General features: G+C 44.8%; 2 protein-coding genes across 4 annotated transcripts; both read right to left on the reverse strand.

Annotated features, from left to right (window-relative positions):
- Nucleotides 1–271: 271 nt before the first annotated feature.
- Nucleotides 272–25211, reverse strand: LOC104369266 (keratin, type I cytoskeletal 15). 3 transcript variants are annotated; one of them, XM_042787244.1, is made up of 8 exons: nucleotides 24414–25211; nucleotides 23570–23652; nucleotides 23115–23271; nucleotides 22308–22469; nucleotides 21676–21801; nucleotides 21217–21443; nucleotides 906–997; nucleotides 272–595 (listed from the first exon to the last, which is right to left on the reverse strand). In XM_042787244.1, the coding sequence occupies exons 1-8, from the start codon at nucleotides 25155–25157 to the stop codon at nucleotides 576–578; spliced, it is 1611 nt and encodes a 536-aa protein (XP_042643178.1). In that variant the 5' UTR covers nucleotides 25158–25211; the 3' UTR covers nucleotides 272–575. The 3 variants fall into 3 exon arrangements, with proteins under 3 accessions (XP_042643178.1, XP_042643179.1, XP_042643177.1); XM_042787245.1 differs by lacking the exons at nucleotides 21217–21443; nucleotides 21676–21801; nucleotides 22308–22469; ... (1 more) ...; nucleotides 23570–23652; nucleotides 24414–25211 and adding exons at nucleotides 1558–1784; nucleotides 1880–2005; nucleotides 2369–2530; ... (1 more) ...; nucleotides 3034–3116; nucleotides 3921–4513; XM_042787243.1 differs by lacking the exons at nucleotides 272–595; nucleotides 906–997 and adding exons at nucleotides 19261–19591; nucleotides 20023–20417.
- Nucleotides 9658–13595, reverse strand: LOC104355658 (keratin, type I cytoskeletal 15). The gene is made up of 8 exons (XM_033004140.2): nucleotides 12991–13595; nucleotides 12104–12186; nucleotides 11759–11915; nucleotides 11404–11565; nucleotides 10915–11040; nucleotides 10593–10819; nucleotides 10346–10434; nucleotides 9658–9922 (listed from the first exon to the last, which is right to left on the reverse strand). Exons 1-8 carry the CDS (start codon nucleotides 13459–13461, stop codon nucleotides 9903–9905), a joined length of 1335 nt encoding a protein of 444 aa, XP_032860031.2. The 5' UTR covers nucleotides 13462–13595; the 3' UTR covers nucleotides 9658–9902.
- Nucleotides 25212–25613: the final 402 nt, after the last annotated feature.

Genomic DNA, 25613 nt, shown 5'->3' on the forward strand with positions numbered 1-25613 from the left:
CTTCCCTGGCAGCGTATGCTAGGAAAAAGGGATTCTTCCATCCTTTTTTCTTCCCTATAGGTGTCACTCTCGAGTTTAATGTGAATGTATTAATTCATCTCCAATATTTTATCCAGACATCATCTGATTAAGTTAGGATACACAATTTTCTTGGGGACCATATTGCATAATACACCCAACCTTAATTTCTCTGTGAAGGTATATCTCATTTGTTCCACCTAAATTTAAATGCAATATTAATATGCCAAATAGATTGTTGGATACAGTTTTCTTTGCATTGCAGAAAAGTAAATTTTTATTAGAGGCATTGTTATCAGCAGAAAGTAGATCACCACTTGCATGGCAGATAAGTGTATGTAGATACAGTGATTGCATATGAAGAACAGTATAAACAGCAAAAGGTGGATAGGAGAGTACTAAAAATGATTCATCTCGACTTCATGAATAACATTTGTAGAGCAATCTGTGTGCTGGGTAGATACGCAGTGCGTGTGCTGTGTGCATTATCGTGTTGTAGGCCGGGCTGCTCGGGTGGCAGTCGGTAGATCAGGGGAGACCAACACATCGGTGGTATCTTAGCACACTCTTGACTGCCCTGTGGAATGAAAGAAGAAACCATTACTGATTGGGAAATCAAGAGCCTCTTGCAGCACTGACATTTCAGGTGTATCCATTATTTAAATGTCCACTTGTGTGAGCAAATGTGTGGGAAAGGAGCTTAGCCTGTTTCTGTAACTGAAGCTGAACCACCTTGAAATTAAGAGATTTGATTGCGAATGGTTTATTCCCTGTTGCAGTTGCAAATGTGGAAGTCATAACACGAGGGGTAGTATTAACAGGAAAAGACATGAAACACAAAATATGAAAGCCATGGGGACAGGATATGTTTGGAAGATGTTTCTTACCTGTCTTGTCACCAGATTGGCCATGAGAGTAGGAAGTAGAAGAATAAGAGTGGGAGGATATTCCCCCTCCTTGGAGAGATCCTTGAGATGTTCTGTGCAAGGAAAGGAGTTTTATTGAAGGGAATGATAAAAAAATTAATAAAAAGACATACTGTGACATAACGTGCAGTGCATATAATAGCTTGGCTTTTCCTGGACCTTACCAATATTTCTTTATATTTTTTTATTTCACTACCTTCAGCTATATTTTCCTAGAAAGCTGTAGAAAGAAAAATAACAAAGGACTGTAAAAGTGTAATTCTTCTACTCTCACAGTCCCGCTATGCTAGCTAATCTGCTGACAGAAGGCAGTATACCACAGTTTGGTTTTACATGGTGATTCTTCTCATGGAATTCAGTCTGCACAAACAGACCAAGAGGAACTGATTAATTGAAAATATGTAGGTAATTATATACTGTGTTTTTGCTTCTGTGTTTGACGTGCTTCTTAATTTTATGATATATACATTTCAACAGAGATGCTGTGAAAAAATGTGTTGCATTGAGATTTCAGCTATAGATTGGTAAAACATTCTATTATGTCTTCTGTGAGTCCCAATAGAGAAAAGATTGTGACAGAATTTATGCCCTTATTTGCAAACAGAATACGTACACAAGGTCTTGCTGTCCCTCCTGCAGCAGTGCCCGGTACTGAGCGATCTCCTGTTCCAGGCGGGTCTTGATGCCCAGGAGCATCTTGTACTCCTGGTTCTGACTCTCCATCTCGCAGCGGATGCTGGCCAGCTCCTCCTCTACAGAGTTAATCTGCCCTTGGATTTGTTGCAGCAGGCAGCCGTAGCGAGATTCGGTTTCCGCCAAGGAGTTTTCCAGAGAGTTTTTCTGGAAGGGGAAGTGCAGGAGTTTAGGGCCAGAGCTCTACCCGCCCCGGCCCATCCCGAGGAGGGCAGAGCCCTCAGCGATCCTGCCCCACGTACCGTGCTGAGCTGCGCCTGCAGTTCAATCTCCAGGTTCTGCATTTCGCGTCTCAGTTCCGTGAGCTGGTGGCTGCTTGTCTGGATGTCCTGGCTGCTAGAAGTGACCTGCTGATTGACTTCTTCAATCTGCAGGAGTCAAACCCCAAACACACTTTCTGGGTGAGGAAATCCCCTCGGGGAGCAGCTTTGCTGACTGAGAACTAAGCCAGCCAGGCAGCCTCCCCTTTCACCCTGTTCTCCTCGAGGACAGCCTAGTCATTGCTCCGTGTGTCCTGACGTTCCACCCACCTTGGCACATCAGAGCTGGCCTGCTCCCCCTCTGCCCCTGCAGCCTTTCCCCAGCGGCTCTTTCCTGCCCCCTCCCCGAGCTGTGCCAGCGAGGTGCAGGAGAGCAGCCTCCTCCTTTCAGCCAAAGGCACTGCACGCCTGGTACCAGGGCACCTGGGTTTCCCCACACAAGGAGACCCCGCTTTGTGCCCTGCTGCGTACCTTGACTTCATACCACTGCTCAACCTCTTTGCGGTTCTTCTCGATGAGCTGCTCGTATTCGTTTCTCAGGTCGTTCAGGATCTTTGTCAAGTCTTCTCCAGGGGCAGCATTGACCTCCACGCTCACGTCGCCGCCACTTTGAGACTGCAGCTCTCTCATTTCCTGCAGCGTGCAGAGAGAGACAGAAAGAGCACAGGTCATTTCTTGTGCTGGGGACAGTGGGCGAAGCAGTGGCAAGGTCCAGAGGAATGACAGGCACACGACATGAGGCTGAATTGACTTCACGTGTGACTTTGGGAGCCCTGCAGGATCAAAGGACCACATCTTGGGCATGCTGTTTGTCATTGGGTCATACCTCCTCATGGTTTTTCTTAAGAGCAATCAGCTCATCCTTCAGGGACTCGAGCTCGGATTCCAGTGAAGACCGAGTGCGAGTGAGATCATCCAGGAGATTTCTCAAGCCATTAATATCAGCCTCCACAGTCTGACGGATGACCAGCTCATTCTCATACCTTAACCAAACAAAAAAGAAGCATTAAACATTCATTCATTACAATGCATAGGCTTGTTTATACCACCGGGGACTGGGTATCATCACCTACATTCATGAATCTCATAGAATTCATGATGTGAAAGACATGCAAGGTTCACAGAGAGGTACTCACTTCATTCGGAAGTCATCAGCAGTCATCTTGCTGTTATCGATGTCCAGAAGCAGTTTGTTATTGTCCACAGTGGCAGAAATGATCTGCAAAAGGGGAAGTTGGAGAGGAGTCTTTCTGTGTTCAAGATATCCAGGACAAGAAAGAAGACCCAAAGCTTTGGTAGGGCTTTGTTGCGGGTCTTGGAATTGTTCCCTGCAGTATTGCAGGGACCACAGAAAGTTGTTGAAATGCCATGCCGCAGGAACTGATGTGTGCAAGACTTTGGCTTCCCCAAGCATTCTGATGAAAGAATTATGTCAAGGGGGGAAAGAACAGAAGAACCTTGTTGCTGGGGGATCACCGACACCGGTGGGTTCCTGCACTCTGCGTGTATGAGGAAACGTAATCTTTGTCCCTGATGCTGCCATTCGTTTCATTATAAAAAAAGCTGATTGTGAGGGAAGGCCTTGGGTTCCTGGTGGATGTAGGAGTGGGCAGAGACAAAGGGAGTTCAGATCTGGCTGTCCAGGCGCTTTGGCTTTGCGCTCTGTCCAGCTGAACTGGTGGGAGCAGAGGGCAGGACTGGAAACCCCAGACGCCTGGTTTGGGGCCCCCTGTACAACGTGGGATTTCAGTTGCGTGCGCCAGCATGTTTGGGCCTGGCGGAGCACCCCTCGCTGCTCAGGCTGTGCCCCCCGGGCACATCCCTCTCGCCTGTGGGGTGCGGGTTTGCTCACCTGAGAGGAGGGAGGTGCAGCTCAGCTGGTTTCTGCCTGCGGTGCCACCAGCAGGGCTGCCCAGTAGCCCCCTCCCACCCGTTCAGAGCCGGTGGCAGAGGGAAGGAGGAAGTCCTTCCAAAGGAGAGCAGCGTGCGGGAGGTGGAGGCACGTTAGCCGGGGCTGTCCTACCTGGTTTTGGAGTTGATCGATGGTCTGGTAGTAGGAGCTGTAGTCCTTTGAAGCACTGGGAGCTTGTTTCCTGTACCACTCGCGGATGTGGTGCTCGAGCTGGGCGTTTTCTTCCTCCAGCCTTCGTACTTTGTCCAGGTAGGTAGCCAGGCGGTCATTGAGGTTCTGCATGGTGACCTTCTCATTGCCGCTCAGAAGGATGTCCCCCCCAGCACCAAAGCCTCCGGCAAAGCCACCCCCAAAGCCTCCTGCAAAGCCACCACCGAAGCCACCAGCAAGGCTGCCAGCGCTCATGCCCCCTCCGTAGCCAGAGCTGCATGCTCCCCCTCCGTAGCTTCCACCGCCTATCACAGAGGAGGCGTATCGCCTGCAGGAGACGGAGGAGCTCCTGCCGCTACCGCCGCCACAGACGCCTCCGCCTCCGCCGCTCCTGTAGGAGGTACTCGATGTCCTCTTGATGCTGCAGCTCATGGTGGAAGCACTCCGATGTCCAGCCCCAAATGCAAAGCCCGCTGCACAGCTCGATACAGAAGATCAGACTGCAGCCTCCTGTCCTCGCTGGTGGCTATTTATACCGTGGTGGGTGGGTGTCACCTGTAAGGCAGCACAGCTTCCCATGACGTTTGCCAGCCCTAGTGCTCATGCCGAAAGTGATGTGCTAAGGGAATTTCTTTTGGGGCTTGGGACAGCCCTCCCCATAGGTATTGTGTCTGCATGCTGATTCACACAAAGCATGCACTGTAATTTCAGGTGGGTGGCTGTGTGTTAGATTTTGTTTCAGATAACATGTTACTGGCTACTTAGTGAGTGAGACTCATTTTAATAGTTCCTCTTTGTTCTTTGTAGTCATTTTTTGTATTGAAAACAGCTGGTGAAAGCACCACCTAGTTACTCTGGTTTAATTTCAGAGTTGGAGAAATATGAACTCGGGGACCCCGTACTTGAGTCTGGTTTCATTCTGCCTGCAGAACTGCCAGTATTGTCTTGACACTTTTGGAAATAGAATCTCTGAGAGTTTAGGTCCTTCCCTACAAAGAAAGGGAACTGTCTTGGTGGGTGCTGTCTTTCAGAATGCTTAGTGGTAAATCTCAATAGAATAACCTTTGGAGAAGGAGTGATATTTCAGTTTTCAGCAAACCCTACTAGTATCACTTCCAGGAAATAATCCGATGTCTTGCACAGATCGATGGACATGCAATGATGTGATTTTAAAATTGTGATTTTTTTTAAATGTTGCGCAAATTTCCAGTCACTCAAAGATTACTTTAAACTGAAATAGATGTGTAGAATCTATAAGGCATCACTGACTCTGTCTTGGGAGAAGAGAGCAAAAAGATTCAGTTTTTCAGCTTAACAAAATGGAGGTTAAGATGATTATCAGCTTGCTCTGGAGGAAGGAAATACCAGGGCCATTTAAAATAAAGGACAATCCTGTTGTCTGCATAGGAAATGACGGAATCTGCTCGAGCGTATTTGGGCTGGAAACTAAGGGGAGCTTTTTATCTATGGGAAGCAGAAGGGTCTTGAAGGTTCTTCCACTGTGGGAGCTCTGGATGGAAAAGAGAAACAGTTTTGAGATTGACCTCGATCAATTTATGGTAGGGATTTTATCCTTGAATAGTAGACACAGCTGTGATGACCCTTTAGATCCCCCTTGCCTTCTATCTTCTGTCTCTCTAACACTGCAGAGGTCTCTAACACTGCTGCACAATTGCAGAATTTCTGTTAGAGAACAGGATGTGATGAACCCATCTTTGGAAATGAAATTTTACTTTCAAATAACTTCTGGAAAACATAAGTTTTAAGCCTGAAAGACAAGGGGCCTTTTTACATGAGAGTTAAACATCAAATGGAATTCAACTCTAGTTGGAAGTTAAGAATTAATAGTTCAATTGTTGTTGGTTTCTTCATTTACAACCTTACTTATACACAGCTTGCACTTGTGGCTGAAGCAACATTTTCTCTCTTAGCTTTAATGATTATGAGACCCATAAAAGTTACTAATGTGTGTTATGGCTGACTGAAGTATCACGGAAAGCCATTTACCCTCTTTCTTGATACCCCTACACACATTATCGTAGATATGCTGAAGATAATGTAATACTTTGATCTTCATAATTATGATTGTTCTTTTATTGGTAGCTCTCTAATTATCTGCATGTCAGAACCAGTTGCTTTGCATATGTTATTGAGACTGAGTCATCATTATTAAAAAATAAAAATTATTTTCTCACAGGGTGTGATTCCTTAGTCATATTTTCCTCATTAGATTGTTGAAATGCACCTTTATTCTTTCCCTATGAGATGTTTATTGCTGATTGCCATTAATGCCAGAGGTGTTGATTTTATATCTCCTTCTCGGCATTGTTGCATCATAACATCTGACCAACAATTTCAAACATTTCCCAATGCTGTAATTTCATAATGTCAACAGATGCCTCTTCTCCGTCTCTCTGTCCCTCTTTTTTTTTTTAATAGCTGATCTAACTAAGCTTACTGCTGTAACTGTATTACAAATACTTAAACTTTAGACTTTCTGCTCTGTAGCTCATGCATATTGCCATGTCTTCTAGGCACTTTTGGTCCACTATTCTCTGGACACAGCTTTGGCCTGAGGTGGCTGCTGTGAGTCAATTTGGACATACTGATTTACTTCACAAACCAAAAGAGTCAGGTCTCTTAAGGTGCCATTAACAGTCATAATCCCTGTGATGACAGAAAAAGGTCAGACTTTTTTTGTTGTAGAGGGCATAGAGGCTCTTCAGCCATATGAAGAGACTGTTAGAGATTTGAAATCATGTCTTCTCCTGGAAGACTTTTTGTTCATAATGCACCTTATGAACCTCTCTAAATCAGAAAAGTTTGTTGGAAGTGACACTCTTGTGAAGCCTTTCCAAGTGCTGTTTAGTCACCAGTGAAATTGGATGCAGAGCCACAAACAGATACTCTGAATTGGCAAAAGAACCTAAAGGAGTTAGTGGTTTTCACAGAAGCTATGATGCCATTGCTGGATATATGTCTTTAGTCATAAAAGAGGGAGAGGGCAACCTCAGAAACAATTACTGGTAATTAATCGTTTTACAGTAAATGAGTCAGCTGTGGTCTTGGTAAGAAGAGTGCTACTCCCATGAGTTTCATCAGGAGCTCCATCTGTGCATTCCTCACCCGTCACCCATCACCCTTCAGCATCACTCACCTGTGCGTTTTGTCAGTTTGTTCAGAGATGAACCATTTCCATAGCCCCAGATTCTGTTCTTATTTTTCTTTTATGACTTCCTAGGATGGACTCTTACAGCTTGCATATGTGTAGTCTTTCAGAAAATCCCATTAAATGTGAGCTATTTTAATTCTACAGTCTCTCTAAACTGTTATTCAGTAGTACTGCCTGCTACTAAAAAAGGAAAAGTTTAAAAGTAATTTCTCTTGTTCCCCAAGAGAAATTAAGCTCTTACAGTGTAGCAAACCTTTCCTGCTCTCTTTCTGTACCTGTTACAATATGCTGTTATTATCAATGAAGCTAACTAAGGAATTCTAAATTTCTCCCTACCAAAGTCATTTTTCCCCCTTTCTTGTAGATCTTTTCAGAACAATAAGCAACTCTGTCCCTTTTTCTAAGGACCATGGATGGTCCTTAGTGAGGTGAAGTGAGAGCCAGGAGCAGACGGTGGTCAAGATACCCAGTTGAACATGGGACGAGGTTTCTGCCAGCCGTAGATGGAGGCAGCGAGGCACGCTGTGCTTTTGGCATGCCTATGGCATGTCCTGTGCATTTGCCCCAGGACGGCCCTTGCCCCGTACTTGGAGGGGGGTGGGCGCCTCACGAGTCACCCAGTGGTGATGTGCAAGAGGCGATGTCTTGGCAGCGGCAGGACTCCGCCAGTGATCTAATCCTGCCGTAGTGGCTGGCAGTTTTGCAGTGCGTCCACTCCTTTCGGTCTGATGATTGCACAGCTTTGGTTTTGCAGGTTTAACTGAAGCCTCTTCATAGTGCTGCCTATTTCACAAAGCCTTACACTCTTACTAATCAGTTCAGAAATGGGGAAAGACATACTGCAGCTCTGGTGTCCCCTTGAGTTCTCTGGATGTGGAAGACTGTATTTATGATCATTCTAATACTTATCTGTGCTTCTGGAAGATCAGAAGGAAGCAGAACAATGTTTCAATGCTAAGTCATATACACTAACTGTAGTTCAAGTTTCCATAATCCTGCCTCAAAAAAAGATGTCTTCGTAAGATGTTTTGGCTATGTGAGACACAAATGAATTCTGGCAGCCTTTGGAGGTGAAAGTCATGTTTGCATTTTCTTTACATCACTTTCTAATACGCTGAAACCTGAAATGAGCCTTTTTTTCTTTGGAGGAGGGCTTTTGTTCATACAAATTACTGACGCTGGACTGAAAAAGTAAGTTTGGAAACCCAGTTTTTCACTATGAAGTATCTCTTTTTTTTGTGGATACTTAACTGCAGATTGCAATTATAATATTGTGATGGCAGAGCCAAGCCACATGATTACTGAAAGAAGACCTAACCTAAACAATACTCTTGTAAATTGTTTATGATGAGAAAACCTTTAATTTCATTACCCTAACAGAATACTCTCAGTCTTAAGTGAAACAGCAAATACCGGAAATCAGATTTGATAGGTGGAGAAGGGACCACCAGGCACTTAGAATTGAATGAAACCTGTCTAATTTTGTGCATCTGATGCACACGGTTACAGATTGAAAAGGGGCTTCACTGTCATCTCCAGAAAGCAAAATATGTATAAAATAGCTCTTCTAATTTAGTATTGGCCTCTCATCTCCAATTTTATTGCATATTTTATTTTCTTAAGCAGGAAAAGAAAGTGTAGAAAATAATTTCAGTGGTTGAAATGTGTTGCTTATTCCTTTTAAAGCGTAGTATCATCCAACTGAGTGTACTGATGAAAACTGGGTTCTTGGTATTATATTAAGTTGAAATGTCTATCATAAAACATAGGAATATTTTTGGTGCATGACACTGAAGGAAGCAGGTCTATTCCTTGTCAGTTGTATTTCCTAACAGAAGTTAGAAATACGTAATTTTCTGCATAGTCAAAGGTGTAGAAATACTTGATGTCAGGAAACCCATACGTACTGGAACCACCCATACCAAGTCACACCTTCCCACAGGAACTCTAGCTGTGATGAGCTTAGTAAAGCCAAAGACTAATGGACTCAGATGAATCATAGTAGTGGCACTGAACACAGTTTAGTACAATAACAGTTAATTAAATAATCTTCAGAGAGTTACCCATCATTGGTTCTTTTCTTTCTCCTTTCACTCACATCATTCAGAGTGGCTTCAGTAAAAAGCAGCAAGGGAAGGGGCCAGAAAGCAGTCCGTCAGTGGCCATTAAATTGTCAGTCATTTGCAATTTCACAGGAGGGGAAAAACTGTGTCAGGAATGGATTTCTGCTTTCAACCTTATAGCTCTTACTTTTGAGCAGAGAGTTCTGCCAGTCTCACCTGACTGACAGTTCCCATAGGCAGAGCTTGGAAGATGTCACACTTCATACAGCCTTCATACAGCCATGCTCAGAATTAGCCATATTTCCTTTTACTGGGTGATATTATCTCAGCATGGTGTCCATTTTCTTAGTGCACAATAGGTTGTCCTCAGACTATGTTACAAAGTATGATAGGACAACCTGTATTTGACTGGTTAGTTTATAAATACCTGTTGAAAGTATGTTCAATTTCTCAGACACACTGGTTTTATTTGCATTGCAGATGTAAAGTTTTATTAGACGCAGTGTTACCAGCAGAATTAAGCCCTTAAACAAAGAACCAGTTGACAAAGACAAGTTGGGTAAGATAAGCATTGCAGAATGGAAGAAGGGGTGATGAGGCAGGTGGCCAGGCACTCCTTCCAAATAGTTTCAGCTGCATCAGCTGCACTGCAGAAGTGCTGGGTTCAGTCTCCCGTCCATGTCCGTGTTCATGTCTCGTTGTATTGTCCTAGTACACTCTTGACTGTCCTGTGTAAAGACAGAGTAAATCACTGCCCTAAGGGGAAATCTGACCTCTCCTGCTGAGCTGAATTCTTTCACCTAACATGATGTGGTAGCAAGAGAAGCTCAGAGAATTCAAGCTCAGCAATGCCCTAGGCACTTTCTCAGAACTGTATGTTTTTTATTCCAATGAGCAAAAAAAGCATATCCCATCCTGTAAAATTTATAACCTGTATTTTATATTTAGGTAGAGGGAAGGGCAAGATTTACAGTATTTTAACCTCTGATTTCTCTGTAACAGTGTGAAAGAGGTTCTCCCACTTCTGGACTACTGGACCTGGGAATATTGCCCAGCTCAAATTACAAAACTTTTTTCTGACAAAATATATTGTAGTCATTGGGGTAGATGTAATCTACTAATAAACATATCCTTACAAAATGTTGTCTTACCTATCACGTCACCACACTGGGAATGAGAGTAGGAAGCAGAATATGAATGGGAGGATTTTCCACCTCCTTGGAAAGCTGCTTGGGAGGCACTGTAAAAGGAGAGAAATTAATTCACCAAAAACCCCCTAACCACTGGATATTCAGTCAAAAAAAATGTTGATGTAGGTCCACAGACAAGAAGTCTTTCTAAGCAATTCAGTACACAAGGATATCTTTTTATTCCCATGCTTTAACATGGAATACGTACACAATGTCTTGCTGTCCCTCCTGCAGCAGTGCCCGGTACTGAGCGATCTCCTGTTCCAGGCGGGTCTTGATGCCCAGGAGCATCTTGTACTCCTGGTTCTGACTCTCCATCTCGCAGCGGATGCTGGCCAGCTCCTCCTCTACAGAGTTAATCTGCCCTTGGATTTGTTGCAGCAGGCAGCCATAGCGAGATTCGGTTTCCGCCAAGGAGTTTTCCAGAGAGTTTTTCTGGAAGGGGAAGTGCAGGAGTTTAGGGCCAGAGCTCTACCCGCCCCGGCCCGTCCCGAGGAGGGCAGAGCCCTCAGCGATCCTGCCCCACGTACCGTGCTGAGCTGCGCCTGCAGTTCAATCTCCAGGTTCTGCATTTCGCGTCTCAGTTCCGTGAGCTGGTGGCTGCTTGTCTGGATGTCCTGGCTGCTAGAAGTGACCTGCTGATTGACTTCTTCAATCTGCAGGAGTCAAACCCCAAACACACTTTCTGGGTGAGGAAATCCCCTCGGGGAGCAGCTTTGCTGACTGAGAACTAAGCCAGCCAGGCAGCCTCCCCTTTCACCCTGTTCTCCTCGAGGACAGCCTAGTCATTGCTCCGTGTGTCCTGACGTTCCACCCACCTTGGCACATCAGAGCTGGCCTGCTCCCCCTCTGCCCCTGCAGCCTTTCCCCAGCGGCTCTTTCCTGCCCCCTCCCCGAGCTGTGCCAGCGAGGTGCAGGTGAGCAGCCTCCTCCTTTCAGCCAAAGGCACTGCACGCCTGGTACCAGGGCACCTGGGTTTCCCCACACAAGGACACCCCGCTTTGCGCCCTGCTGCGTACCTTGACTTCATACCACTGCTCAACCTCTTTGCGGTTCTTCTCAATGAGCTGCTCGTATTCGTTTCTCAGGTCGTTCAGGATCTTTGTCAAGTCTTCTCCAGGGGCAGCATTGACCTCCACGCTCACGTCGCCGCCACTTTGAGACTGCAGCTCTCTCATTTCCTGCAGCGTGCAGAGAGAGACAGAAAGAGCACAGGTCATTTCTTGTGCTGGGGACAGTGGGCGAAGCAGTGGCGAGGTCCAGAGGAATGACAGGCACACGACATGAGGCCGAATTGACTTCACGTGTGACTTTGGGAGCCCTGCAGGATCAAAGGACCACATCTCGGGCACGCTGTTTGTCATTGGGTCATACCTCCTCATGGTTTTTCTTAAGAGCAATCAGCTCATCCTTCAGGGACTCTAGCTCGGATTCCAGTGAAGATCTAACTAGAGTCAGGTCGTCCAGGAGATTTCTCAAGCCATTAATATCAGCCTCCACAGTCTGACGGATGACCAGCTCATTCTCATACCTGTGCACAGACAAGAGAGACAGAGAGGTGGGGAAATGAGATGACAGTCAATAGCCCACATCTTCCCAAGGTCAGTATCCCAATACAACATAAAGACTCAGTAACACTACTCGGGGCAGTGCTGCCTTGTCTCCTGACATTATGAGCAGGATTTGAAAGACATGCAAGGTTCACAGAGAGGTACTCACTTCATTCGGAAGTCATCAGCAGTCATCTTGCTGTTATCGATGTCCAGAAGCAGTTTGTTATTGTCCACAGTGGCAGAAATGATCTGCAAAAGGGGAAGTCGGAGAGGAGTCTTTCTGTGTTCAAGATATCCAGGACAAGAAAGAAGACCCAAAGCTTTGGTAGGGCTTTGTTGCGGGTCTTGGAATTGTTCCCTGCAGTATTGCAGGGACCACAGAAAGTTGTTGAAATGCCATGCCGCAGGAACTGATGTGTGCAAGACTTTGGCTTCCCCAAGCATTCTGATGAAAGAATTATGTCAAGGGGGGAAAGAACAGAAGAACCTTGATGCTGGGGGATCACCGACACCAGTGGGTTCCTGCACTCTGCGTGTATGAGGAAACGTAATCTTTGTCCCTGATGCTGCCATTCGTTTCATTATAAAAAAAGCTGATTGTGAGGGAAGACCTTGGGTTCCTGGTGGATGTAGGAGTGGGCAGAGACAAAGGGAGTTCAGATCTGGCTGTCCAGGCGCTTTGGCTTTGCGCTCTGTCCAGCTGAACTGGTGGGAGCAGAGGGCAGGACTGGAACCCCCAGACGCCTGGTTTGGGGCCCCCTGTACAACGTGGGATTTCAGTTGCGTGCGCCAGCATGTTTGGGCCTGGCGGAGCACCCCTCGCTGCTCAGGCTGTGCCCCCCGGGCACATCCCTCTCGCCTGTGGGGTGCGGGTTTGCTCACCTGAGAGGAGGGAGGTGCAGCTCAGCTGGTTTCTGCCTGCGGTGCCACCAGCAGGGCTGCCCAGTAGCCCCCTCCCACCCGTTCAGAGCCGGCGGCAGAGGGAAGGAGGAAGTCCTTCCAAAGGAGAGCAGCGTGCGGGAGGTGGAGGCACGTTAGCCGGGGCTGTCCTACCTGGTTTTGGAGTTGATCGATGGTCTGGTAGTAGGAGCTGTAGTCCTTTGAAGCACTGGGAGCTTGTTTCCTGTACCACTCGCGGATGTGGTGCTCGAGCTGGGCGTTTTCTTCCTCCAGCCTTCGTACTTTGTCCAGGTAGGTAGCCAGGCGGTCATTGAGGTTCTGCATGGTGACCTTCTCATTGCCGCTCAGAAGGATGTCCCCCCCAGCACCAAAGCCTCCGGCAAAGCCACCCCCAAAGCCTCCTGCAAAGCCACCACCGAAGCCACCAGCAAGGCTGCCAGCGCTCATGCCCCCTCCGTAGCCAGAGCTGCATGCTCCCCCTCCGTAGCTTCCACCGCCTATCACAGAGGAGGCGTATCGCCTGCAGGAGACGGAGGAGCTCCTGCCGCTACCGCCGCCACAGACGCCTCCGCCTCCGCCGCTCCTGTAGGAGGTACTCGATGTCCTCTTGATGCTGCAGCTCATGGTGGAAGCACTCCGATGTCCAGCCCCAAATGCAAAGCCCGCTGCACAGCTCGATACAGAAGATCAGACTGCAGCCTCCTGTCCTCGCTGGTGGCTATTTATACCGTGGTGGGTGGGTGTCACCTGTAAGGCAGCACAGCTTCCCATGACGTTTGCCAGCCCTAGTGCTCATGCCGAAAGTGATGTGCTAAGGGAATTTTGTCTGAGGTAAGTAAAATGCATTGCCATTCTGTTCAGGTATGTCTGTGTTGATTCATACAATGCATGTGCTATAATTTTATGTGGGTGGCACTCTGTTGGATATTTTGTTGGATAATACAATACCTCATAGCTTCTGTTAATCTAGCAATATATTGCGAGTAATAGGAGTTAATGAAGGCTCCGCCTTTGTTGTCTGTCTCCTTCAGTCTTCTGTGTGGCGAAATTCAGTATTTCAGCTTTTGTCTTCCTCCTGTGATCCCAGACAATGATTTGTAAGACCAGCAACCACTAAGGGATTCTTCATTTGTTTATTTATTCAAAATTTACATTAGCTATATCGAAATCTACTTTACTGAAATAAATTATTAACTTTTAGATCTGCATTCCCATGCCTGTTATAGAAGAGAACTTTACACTGAATTTTTTACTCTGTTGTCACTGCTTAAACTGAGGAATGTCCTGCTCGTATTTAACTTTTTCTCAAAGTTCAGGATGGTGGTTGCAGTCATTTTTCTTGCTGAAGGAAACTGGGTGACAGCCACAAAGGCAGTATTTTGCAATGGAAGACATATTAAATCTTTTCTTGTGGAACAGCTATTAATTTTATTTTAGCTGTTTTAAATGGACTCAGAGGAAATTGAGAGGATAAATATTTAACATTTCATATTTTCATAATCATATTAAAAATACCCATTTCTCAGAATATGTCCTTGAAATATATAATGCACTAAGAAATGTTTGATGAAAAGATACAGAACCAAAGATTAGATTTGAAAAATTATAAACATTATCTGAACTCGTTAGAGTGAATTGTGTTTGCCAACTGTGAAAGTATGTCTTGCAACACGAAACACAAAGTAAGAAACAATTGTGTATTTTTTTCCACTGCCTATGCAATACAGGATGTTCGATGAGTTGCTTTTTCCATCTTTACTAATCGAGCGTCTGTGAAACTGAGGAAAGCCTTGAACAGAAACAAACTCTCAGGTTTCCAGCTGTGCATTAAATGTTGGCACTGTAACTCCTTCTGAAGAGTCATTTGGCTGGTACAGAAGGAAGCAGAAGGAGCTGGTGGAACCTGCTGTGAATTACCACCTCAAAATCTGTTTATCCACAGTGAGGGAGGATTAATTCAATCTAGAAGTATTTTGGGAAGAAATTCCATATTACAGAAGAAGAAATAAACTCATTAAAATTAGCAAAAGAAGAGTGAGAAGGGATTGAGTCACCTTACACATGAAGGTACACATCAGAGGAGGGAGTAGGATCGCTGAATTTGAATACAACGTGCCTGTATGTGCCTGTGCTGGGCTGACCCTGGCTGGAGGCCAGGTACCCCCCCAAAGCCGCTCTGTCACCCCCTCCTCAGCTGGACAGGGGAGAGAGAATATAATGGAAGGCTCATGGGTCGAGATAAGGGCAGGGAGAGATCACTCAGCAATTCCTGTCATGGGCAAAACAGACTCGACTTGGGGAAATTAGTTTCATTTATTACCAATAAAATCAGAGTAGGATAAGGAGAAATAAAGCCAAATCTTAAAACACCTTCCTCCCACCCCTCCCTTCTTCCCAGGCTCAGCTTTGCTCATGATTTCTCTCCCTCTTCCCCTCAAGAAGCACAGGGAGATGGGCAATGGCGTTTGCAGTCAGTTCATCACCTGTTGTTTCTGCTGCTCCTTCTTCCTCAGGAGAGGCCTCCTCGCACTCCTCCCCTGCTCCCGTGGGGGCTCCCTCCCACAGGAAACAGTCCTCCATGAACTCCTCCAACGTGAGTCCTTCCCACGGGCTGCAGCTCTTCACAGACTGCTCCAGCGTGGGTCCCTTCCATGGGGTGCAGTCCTTCAGGAACAGATGGCTTGAGTGTGGGTCCCTCACGAGGTCACAAGTCCTACCAGCAAACCTGCTCCAGCGTGGGCTCCTTTCTCCGTGGGGCCACAGGTCCTGCCAGGATCCGGCTCCAGCGCTGGCTTTCCACAGGGTCCCAGCCTCCTTCAGGCATTCCCCTGCTCCGGTATGGGGTCCTCCCTGGGCTGCACGTGGGCTTCTGCTCCACTGTTAACCTCCATGGGTGCAGGGCACAGCCTGCCTGTAAAACTCCTGAACAGGAGCACCTTTCGATTGTGTAGCTGCTGCCATTCAGCTTCTCAAACACCCGGTGGAACAGCTCTCCTACCTGCCTGTCTCCCGGAGCAGCAGAGGCTCCAGAGGAAGATGGTTACAAACAAGATTCCTGCTCCCAACATGCCTCTGAAAACCAACTTGAAAATAGTACAGCTTCACCCTGGAGGAAGCCATCTTCTTGTAGACTCTTATGGGTTTGTTTTTTTTTTAATAGGTTTATTATTTTACAATAGGCTTTTTTTATATCCATATATCTAATTTTCTTCTTTTAGCCCAAGAATTATGTAGAAAGGCTTGTCGACAAAATATTGTTGAATTTAAATGGGAGGGTTGTGAACTGTTGCTACTATAAAGTTATCTGCTATCTGCAGAAGTGTTTGGTTTTTAGAGGCTTAACATGCAATGAGTTATAAACTCGTGCTGAATCCCAGAGGTTGAATTCAACTGCCTGAAGGCATGTCCTTGTAGATACTGCCAGTGACTTCCAGACAACCTAGAGACGTTAGCTCTGACTCCAGAAAGAAAGGGACTTCAATGTGTGGGAAATACTCCTTAAAAGAGAAACAATATTTGAACTTAAAGTGAAACTGAATCACAAAAAATATTTACAAAATTATGACTTCTGAACTCTTTGACAACGAACTTTAATTAGAAACACCTTCATGTCAGTTATGACTTTGTGTACTGCTGTGTTTAGAGAGAATGCTGTCATACCCTTGGTCAAGATGTGCCTCCTGAGGCTGAAACACTCTAGGATACTGTTGAGTGCACATGCAGAAGTTTTTTCTATACATTTTCCACTATTCTGAATTGTTTCCAGCTCTATCTTGGTTTTTTTTTTGAGACAGGGTTACCAAAGTTCTGCACTCAAAATAGAGCCCAGGGTATCTATGTGCCCTGGACTGATACAGTGGAATTAATATTGTTCTTCATTTTGATCTTCTATGTATTGAATGGAGAATCATCTCTGTGGCCATAACCTTCAGGGTAACATGTCCCCAGATTTCACTGTTCCCTATGGAAAACCCCAGCTGTATTCCATTCATCCAAGAATTGTCACTGTTGAGATCCAGTGGGTTTCCCTCAGTCTTTGCTCAAGACACAGTGAGATTCCTTATTCCCCCCGATACACTTTTTTAGTTTCCTTAGTCACACCAGAGTCTTTCTCCTGAAAATCCTTCATTCCCTCTAACTGGGTCTCTTACTGTTTCCATTCTGCCTATTTTAATTCCTTCTGAACTTCGTCATATGATGCATGGCACTTAGAGCCAGTTGGGCAGCAAGGTAATTATGAGACAGGAAAATAAATACTCTTTAAAGGTTAATTTGAAGTGTAGATTGACATGTGTGGAGGTAGTTGTAACATACCCGGTGCAAGAGGTAACAGTACAGTACCCTCTAGAGGGCTCTGGCATAAGCACAGTTGATTACTTTGAAATAATCCACATACCATGTACTATGAACATCATATCCCTTTCTAGAGATGTGTGCAACCCAAGTATCTAGAACAAAGAAATAGAAACCAACATTACTGGAAACTCATTCTTCCTGTTGTGTGTCACTGGAAGTATTTGTGTAGCACAAAATCTGTTGAACACGTCTGCAAAGCCCAGTTCATGCAAGCTCAGTGTGAACACACACAGATTTCAGCTTGGTGTAGGTCATGTATTTCTATTTCCCTGAATGATTTCCAAGCGTTGAGAAAGTTTGCATGGCAATGTGACCTATATTTCTGGAAACTAATTTTGCATCTATCCTCTCGATCCACACCCTTGTGCGTCGACCTGTTTTACTGTTGATCGATGGTGCTAGCTCGGCTTCCACAAACCCCACATTTTCTTTGACACTTTATTCACCACTAGAGGCCCCTTCCTGAGCACACAGCCCTGCATCACCAGTTACACCGGCAAACTCATGTGCAAGTGAAATACACCCTCCACTTGTGCAGCAGTTTTGGCCCCACACTTGCCGAACAATACTCTGCTCAGCTTTGGAGCTCGGACCGCTGTGTGCATTGTTTTAAAACTTAGCTTCACCACAGATGTGCTGTCTTGGCCAGGGTTATGACTGAGCCTTCTGCAAAGAGCTGTACGAGCTGAACCTGCCTCAGGGGGGAACTACGGGGAGACTGGCACGTGGGCAGGCACTAGTGGTTTATGTTCCTTTCCAGGTTTTCCACTGCTGGGTTTGCTGGTGAGCTGCACAGCCTACAGTAGACTGCTGTTCTGTGTTGCCGGGGTGGTAGCTGTACAATGGACTAAGACTTTCAAACAGGTCTGAGGAATTCAGATGCTAACTTCTCATTAAAGCGAATAAAGCTGTGATTTGTGATCTGCCTACTTTGGCAGCCCTCTCTCCTCCAGCATACCATGCAGAAGTTTCTGGGATTCATCAAACATGCACAGGAGACTGCTTTGAAAGGCCTAGGACAATGCATTTCATTTCCTTTGATTTTGGGATTTGTTAGTCTCCAGAAGGCAAAATTATATTTTTCAACTAAGTCTCTGGAAAGTTGGTTTTATCCGTGGGGGTGGGCTGCAATGAAACAAGCTACTGTTTATTTTCATGGACAAAGTTGTCCAAATCACTGGAGGAAGCTCTACTGTAATTTCTTTGAAATAATGACTATAAAAAAGCATATAAAGAAGCTAGACAGAAGCAAATGCAACTTCCAAAAGACAGCTAATAACAAGAAAGTGCTTTGATTATTTGTTGAGTTGTTCTGAGCTGCTGCAGCAGCCAGGCAATCAAATTTTTTGCAAACTATAGTCAGGAATGCTTTTAAGTAACAGCTGAATGTGGCTGAAAGAGTTTATGTTAATTTTCTTCACAGTACAGATCTTCCTATATCCACAAGTAAACATTCCAGGTCCTTTCACATGTGCTTCATTTGTCACAGGTAGAAGGCAAATATTGCTGTTAGTATTAGCATTTTATGGAGAAGAACTTCGTAAAGATCCTGTAAATTATATTTCCTTTTAACCTCTTTTTCTTGTCTGTTCAAAACCAGATCCCTAGTTTGTGCATTTCCAGTTTAAACCGATGAATGTCAGTTAAGTTTCTGTGAATCACAAATTGGAACATTCCTTTCATTTACAATCGTGGTTGTGTAATCATCCATGTTTCTTTGTGTCCGGCCTAGGTGGGTGCTCATTTGGTGCGAGCTTTATTAGCATTCATGAAGTGCTGAGATTCTGCTGACTATTCTGGGCTGATATTCAACTGCTACTGAGTCTTAGAGCCCAGATTCACAAAAGTCTCTGGCACATATTAGAAAACAAGGGGACAGCCCAGGATGCTCCAAGAAAATTATGATCCGCCCTGAATGCTCAGAAATTGTGCTTTAACTCTGAAGTTCATTAATAACTATTGTAAAGTATCATCAACTTTTCTACCTGGAGACATGTGTTGGCATGGCTTTGTATTTTCTTTTTAAGTGTTTATACCTACAGAATGGAAGAAAACCTACACAAAGGATTCTGGTTGCATCAGACAGAAATGAAGTTTTATTAGCGACGTTTTCCTGATACAGAACAACCCAAGTAACAAAAAGGTTGAATCTGTAAAGCAAGTAGCTCAAGTGCCAGTGAGTGAAGCCACAAAGTATTCCAGACAGAAGCAGTGCATAGCGTGTGTGGCAGGCGGCCCATCCGAGCAGCTCTGACGGGCCTTTTTGGATAGATGGCATCAGCAATGTTGAGGAACAGCATCTATCTTTCCTCAGGAGCACGGAGAATTTCTGTTTGAAAGGTCTTGCGCTGTAGGATCCTCAATGTATTTTCTTAGTCAAAAGATTTTCTTCCATAGCCTGTTTAGAAATAAAGCAAGCATTAATTTCGTCGGTACTGGTGCTCAATCTCTGAGACACCAGTATCTACCAGACAGAAAAGAAGCTTGATTATGTGATAGGTGACCATAAGCATTCCAAAAGAGTGGTACAAAAGCAGCTGTATTCATGAGGTTCTGCAGAGAATGAGAGAGATGAAGAAAACCAGCTGGGGTTTTAACTACATGATTAGCTGATGTCACCCACAAAATTTAATAGAAATTGAATGCGTGTTTCTTAAGCGGAATTGATCCTTTGCACACAGATAGGAAATAATTGTTAATAAAAGTAAATGTAACAGAAATTTTAGTTTATCCTCAGTACTGTTTACCTCCGGAAGTGTATGTTGATAGAGTGTATAAATCAGTAAGGATGGGACTGAGAGAACAGTGTGCCCATACTGCAGTTCTCACCTTGGCTTTCACCACCACCCCTGCAGGACTGAGACTGGGAAGATGAAGAGTAGGAGTGGGAACTGCTGACGCCTCCTGAGATCCTTCCTCCTCCTCCTCCTCCTCCACCAACACTACCGCATCCACCGCTGCTTCCTGCTCCTATTCCTCCACTTCCTCCTGACATTCCTCCTCCACCACTTCCTCCTCCTATTCCTCCTCCCATTCCACTGCCAGAGGAAATGCTACCACCTCCATATCCACCACTCATGCTACCACCTCCTCCTCCTCTTCCTCCCCCAGAAGAATAGCCACTACCTCCTAATCTGCCACCTCCCATGCTTCCTCCCATTCCTCCTCCCATTCCTCCTCCCATTCCTCCTCCCATTCCTCCTCCCATTCCTCCTGCTGGGATTCTGCAAAGAGAAAGAAAGGAGAAAAAACGTTAATTAAATGCATTTTTGATCTCAGAAGGAAAGCTATCTACAGATACTGCATGGAAGCCTGCATGTCTCTTGTCTGTACTTCTCCTTTTCAGAACCTAGCACAGATCAGCAAGACAACTGATGCAGTGCCAAAAATCAACCTCTTTCAATTTCAGCTTGAATGCAAGAGATTTTGTTTTTCCCACATTCTGCTCAGATATTTCTTGCAAGATTTAGCATTGCTGCTCTATCAGTGTATGGTGCCACCGTGTTCCAAATTGGCAAGGCAGGAAATGAAGCTTTAGCTGTTCTTTCAGGCGCTGCTTACAAGCAGAAGCAGGCGCACTGCACGAGGGAAACCAAAGTAGCTTGAACTTTCAGAGAATTTCACACTGAGACTTTTATGAAGGTTTGGAAAACTGTAGTCATTTTTCTGCTTATAGTCCTTCCCAAGGTGACTTCTGTCTGTTCAGCTTTTTTGGGCTGTCCAGCCTTTTCTGGAACCAGAGTAAAGGTAAGGCTCTGTATGTGGGTTTCCCTGTCCAGCCCCAAATCAACAGTTCAGAATTTCTGCATTAATTTTTTCTTCACATGATTTATATTCTGAACAGGTTTGCCAAGAAATGTATAGTATCTCAAACTGGGAGGCAAATGGTCAAGATAGCTGAATTATCCTAATTTCAGTACCTAATCTGTTTTGCAAATCTAGACTGTTAATTTCCTGTCTTTGTGTCTAATCTAGCAACCCTGGGTTTCACACAATGCTGTGTTCTTTTGTCAGTTTACGTACACAAGGTCTTGCTGTCCTTCCTCAAGCAGTGCCCGGTACTGAGCGATCTCCTGTTCCAGGCGGGTCTTGATGCCCAGGAGCATCTTGTACTCTTCGTTCTGACTCTCCATCTCGCAGCGGATGCTGGCCAGCTCCTCCTCCAAGGGGCCGATCATACTCTGGATCTGCTGCAGCTGCATGTTATAGCGGCGTTCTGTGTCTTCCAAGTTGGATTGCAAAGAGTCTACCTGTGAATGGAAACCAAAATACAGCGTTTGTGGGAATGTGGCAAGTTTAACTCATTTTTGTGGAAAAAAATTGAGGTCTTCACAAACCAGAAAACTGCGTATCCTTAAAGATAAATAATCCAGTTTCCCATTCTTTACAGATGGATCACTTTCTAGCTGTAACCATTCTTTAACTCCAGTGACATGTACAGCCTGTGTCACAGGTGAAGCAGAAGCAAATACCTTCACTTACCATGCTGATTTGCGACTGCAGTTCGATTTCCAGGCTTTGATATTCACGTCTCAGCTCAGAGATCTGTTGGTTGCTTGATTGTATCTCCTGGCCACTTGAGTGGACTTGTTGATTAACTTCTTCCATCTGAAAAATTCAAATATGGACTTGAGGCATTTTTGATAATCAGAAAACATTGTGGGGTTATCATAAAAGCAATTAATAAGAATGAAGAAAGATGTAATGTAGGCTGACTGTAGATTAAAACATTGTGGGGTTATCATAAAAGCAATTAATAAGATTGAAGAAAGATGTAATGTAGGCTGACTGTAGATTAAAACATTGTGGGGTTATCATAAAAGCAATTAATAAGATTGAAGAAAGATGTAATGTAGGCTGACTGTAGATTTCCCACGTGCCACTCTGCTAACTCACTCTGTGTAATTCACCTCACTACTGGAACACAGAGGATCCACATGCTTTACCACATAAACTTAATATTCCACAACTGACCTATTACACTAAACTGCTTAAAGTAATTTAAAGTTAATGACCCTTAAATAATATGTAATAAGTTGTCTTTCCTCTGCTGGATGTAAATAGGTCCAGTTCTTTGTGAAAGATTTAGTAACTGAAAACCCCTTGTGCTTTACCTTGGTTTCATACCAGCTTTCCACCTCTCTCCGGTTGTTCTCAATAAGCCGTTCATATTCACAGCGCATTTCATTTAATTTTTCCATCAAATTAATGCCAGGAGTAGCATTGACCTCCACATTGACATCACCACCAGATTGTGTTTGCAGTCCTTTCATTTCCTGAAAAAAAAAAACACAAAAAAACCCGCAAGGTGCTTAAAGGGTGAAGGTAAGGAGAAATGTCATAGTTTCAAAAAAAGGAAAAGAAAGGGACAGAAATTCTCACACAGATGTATCGCTCCTTCAAAGGGGGCCTCAATGCCCTTGTCATGAAAGGGAACAATTCTGCCATTCCTAAGGCAAACTTTGCAGTGAACAATAGACAAGCATCACACTGATCCTGACATTTTCTCCTCAGGATCATGAGGAATTCTATGCAGCGTGCTCTTTGTGAAAATCCTTTTATGTATTTTTCTTCTCAATGGGAAATATCATTGCAGATAGTATAAACATTTTCTTTTGACTCCTCCATATATTAAATCCAATTTTCTTTCCATCAGTTCAGTAACAAAATTGTACTTTGCAGTTAAAGCCATTCATTTCCCTGGTGTCATTTTGCCACATGTTGCCCTAGGTGCCTTATTACATCAGCTGCGAGCAGCGATGGATGCTACATACTCCTGAAAATCAAAGCCAGATTGTGTCAAGTTGGATGATCAAAGCCAGTGGCCAAAAGCTGGTTACTGCTAGTGGAAGAAATCCACAGGAAATTCTCTGTGTGTTGAGATTTCGTTAGTTATTGTTTTAAGGAGTGGAGAAACTTACCTCTTCATGGTTCTTCCTGAGATAGATCAGTTCCTCTTTTAGGGATTCAAACTGTGTCTCCAAGTCAGATCTGGCTAGAGTCAGTTGATCCAAAAGTGGACGTAATCCATTAATATCGCTAGCCACACTCTGGTGGAGAGTATATTCGGTTTCATACCTAAATGACAGATATAAATCTATGAGATTTATATGATGAAGATTATGCTTATAAATCTACATGCAAGGATGGAGAAACTTAGAGTGTAGTCCTTTAAATGGCACTCTTCAGTAACTTGTCTGGAGAAAAATAATAATGAAAACCTTAAAAAAATAATTCTTAGAATGCTTTCCCCTACAATCATATATTCTGTCATTGGCACCAAGAGGCTCTAGCATCTACAAAGATTAAGTGGCACTATGAACTCATGGGGGTAAAGGGAGGCAAGATGGAATGAGGCAGGAAGGGAACGACTCACTTCAGTCTGAAGTCATCCACAGTCATTCTGGTGTTGTCGATGTCAAGAAGGATCTTGTTGAGGTCCACATTTGCACCAACAATCTAAAAGGGGAGGACAGATGTTATTTGGTCATTGTCTTTTCAGTCTGTCACACCGATAGAGGGAAGAAATATCTGTGCAGAAACACATTTCAGACTATCTTTATGGCAATGTCAAGCCTGACTAGTGCTGCGGGAGCTATATTTAGAGAGTTTATTGCTTCCAGTTAAAAGAAAGTGCCTTTGCTGTCAATTTTTGTTTGCAAGTATCCATTAAAAATACCCTGTTGGAAGGAATAACTAAATAAACTCCCCATATTCAAAAAACATTGGGAAAACATAACTTCATTTGGCAACAACCATATTCATGTAGGAAATATGGGACAATTAAATGTCTGAGGGCTAGAATTAGACTAAATGCACATGTTGGCTCACCCTGTATATTCACAAAAAGATGCAGTTAATATGGCCACTAGTAGCACAACAGAAGCAAGCAATTATTATATCTCCTGTTCAAGAGAGTGAGGAACAAACAAGCAAGAGCCCAGCGTTGAAGGGAACACTGGGCAGGCCCCATGGTGTGTGCACTATCATGATCTGCCCCTGCACCAAACAGTGCTCCCAGCACCAGATACAGGGGTGCCAGAGTGCACATATCACCCACAGCAGAGAAAAACTGGTCGTCAGGCTTTGTCAGCACACCAGTCTGCTTCCTGGCTAAAACAAAGGAGGGAAGATACGGCCCCAAAAGAGGATACCGTGCGGCAGGAGGCAAGTGCCATTCTCATGAGAATCTGGTCAGAGTTAGTCAAATTACATCATACCTGGTTTTGCAGTTCTTCAATTGTTCTGTAATATTGGCTGTAGTCCCTGGCAGAAGTGGGACCTTGATTTTTATACCACTCCCTGATCAGATGTTCAAGTTGAGTATTTTCATCCTCCAAGCGCCGCACTTTATCCAAGTAAGAAGCCAGGCGATCGTTAAGGTTCTGCATGGTCAGCTTTTCATTTGTGGAGAGCAAGCCAGCTTCTTCACCAAACCCCATTCCACCGAAACCACCACCACCATAGCCACCACCACCACCACCACCAAAGCTGCCACCACCAAAGCCACCACTACCCCCGAAGCCACTAAATCCACCTCCACTATATCCACCACCGCCAAAACTGCCTCCACCGAGGCCAGATCCATAACCACCTCCCATTCCCCCAAACCCCCCCCCACCTGATCCATATCCTCCTCCCATACTGCCACAGCCCATTCCTCCTCCATAACTACCACCACTCATTCTCCCACCATAGCTACTGCGGCTAATCCTTCCACAGCTGCCACTGCTAAAGCCCCCTCCATAGCTGCTCCTGGAAACTCCTCCACCAAAGCTTCTCCCAGAAAAGCCTCCACTTCCTCCAGAGGAGGTGTATCTTCTAGTGGACATTGAGGAGTATCCACCAGACTTACGTACTCCACAGCTACCACCCCCTCCACCACCTCCACCACCACCGCTACCACCACCTCCTCCACTGCTAATTCTAGTGGTACTAGTCGAAGACTTAGTGCCACAGCTCATAGTGACAGCAGGTAGGAGTCTAACCACAATCCCAAAGTTAGGTGCACAGCCTGATAAGATTCAGGACTGCAAATTTTCATCCCCAGCTCTCTCTATTTATACTTTTGACAGTGGGTGTCACCATCAGGGTGTTTCTTTCTCCCAGGGCATTTACCAACCTTGTTGTTTGTGCCAAGAATAATTTGCTGAACAATATTTTTGTGCTGATATCTCAGGCAATCTAGCCCATTGCCGGGTTTATGGTGTTTGTTTAAGACCGAACATTTAATTTCTTTTGGGTGGCATTCTTTTCATTTAGCTTCTTCTGGAATAGGTAGTCTTTTGCCTTATGCAGCTTGGATCTGCTTTACCATGGAAAAGCCACTTCATACAGGATCCTGTTGAAACTAATGTTGAGACAATGTGTACCTGATGGAACTATACAGAGAGGATTTCTGTTCTCAGTTCTTCCATAAA

This window comes from Tyto alba, unplaced genomic scaffold (genome assembly GCF_018691265.1).
Source record: "Tyto alba isolate M040663 unplaced genomic scaffold, T.alba_DEE_v4.0 Super-Scaffold_12, whole genome shotgun sequence".
In the NCBI taxonomy this organism is placed as follows: Eukaryota; Metazoa; Chordata; class Aves; order Strigiformes; family Tytonidae; genus Tyto; species Tyto alba.

Coding starts and splice junctions, on each gene's coding strand:
- LOC104355658 (XM_033004140.2), bottom strand. CDS start 13,461: ATGAGCTGCAGCATCAAGAGGACATCGAGTACCTCCTACAGGAGCGGC. Junction 11,566..11,758: donor TTAAGAAAAACCATGAGGAG/GTATGACCCAAT, acceptor TGCACGCTGCAG/GAAATGAGAGAGCTGCAGTC. Junction 9,923..10,345: donor CCAGTGTGGTGACGTGATAG/GTAAGACAACAT, acceptor GTCTTTACACAG/GACAGTCAAGAGTGTACTAG.
- LOC104369266 (XM_042787243.1), bottom strand. CDS start 25,157: ATGAGCTGTGGCACTAAGTCTTCGACTAGTACCACTAGAATTAGCAGT. Junction 22,470..23,114: donor TCAGGAAGAACCATGAAGAG/GTAAGTTTCTCC, acceptor TTTTTTTTTCAG/GAAATGAAAGGACTGCAAAC. Junction 19,592..20,022: donor GGGTGGTGGTGAAAGCCAAG/GTGAGAACTGCA, acceptor ATTTCTAAACAG/GCTATGGAAGAAAATCTTTT.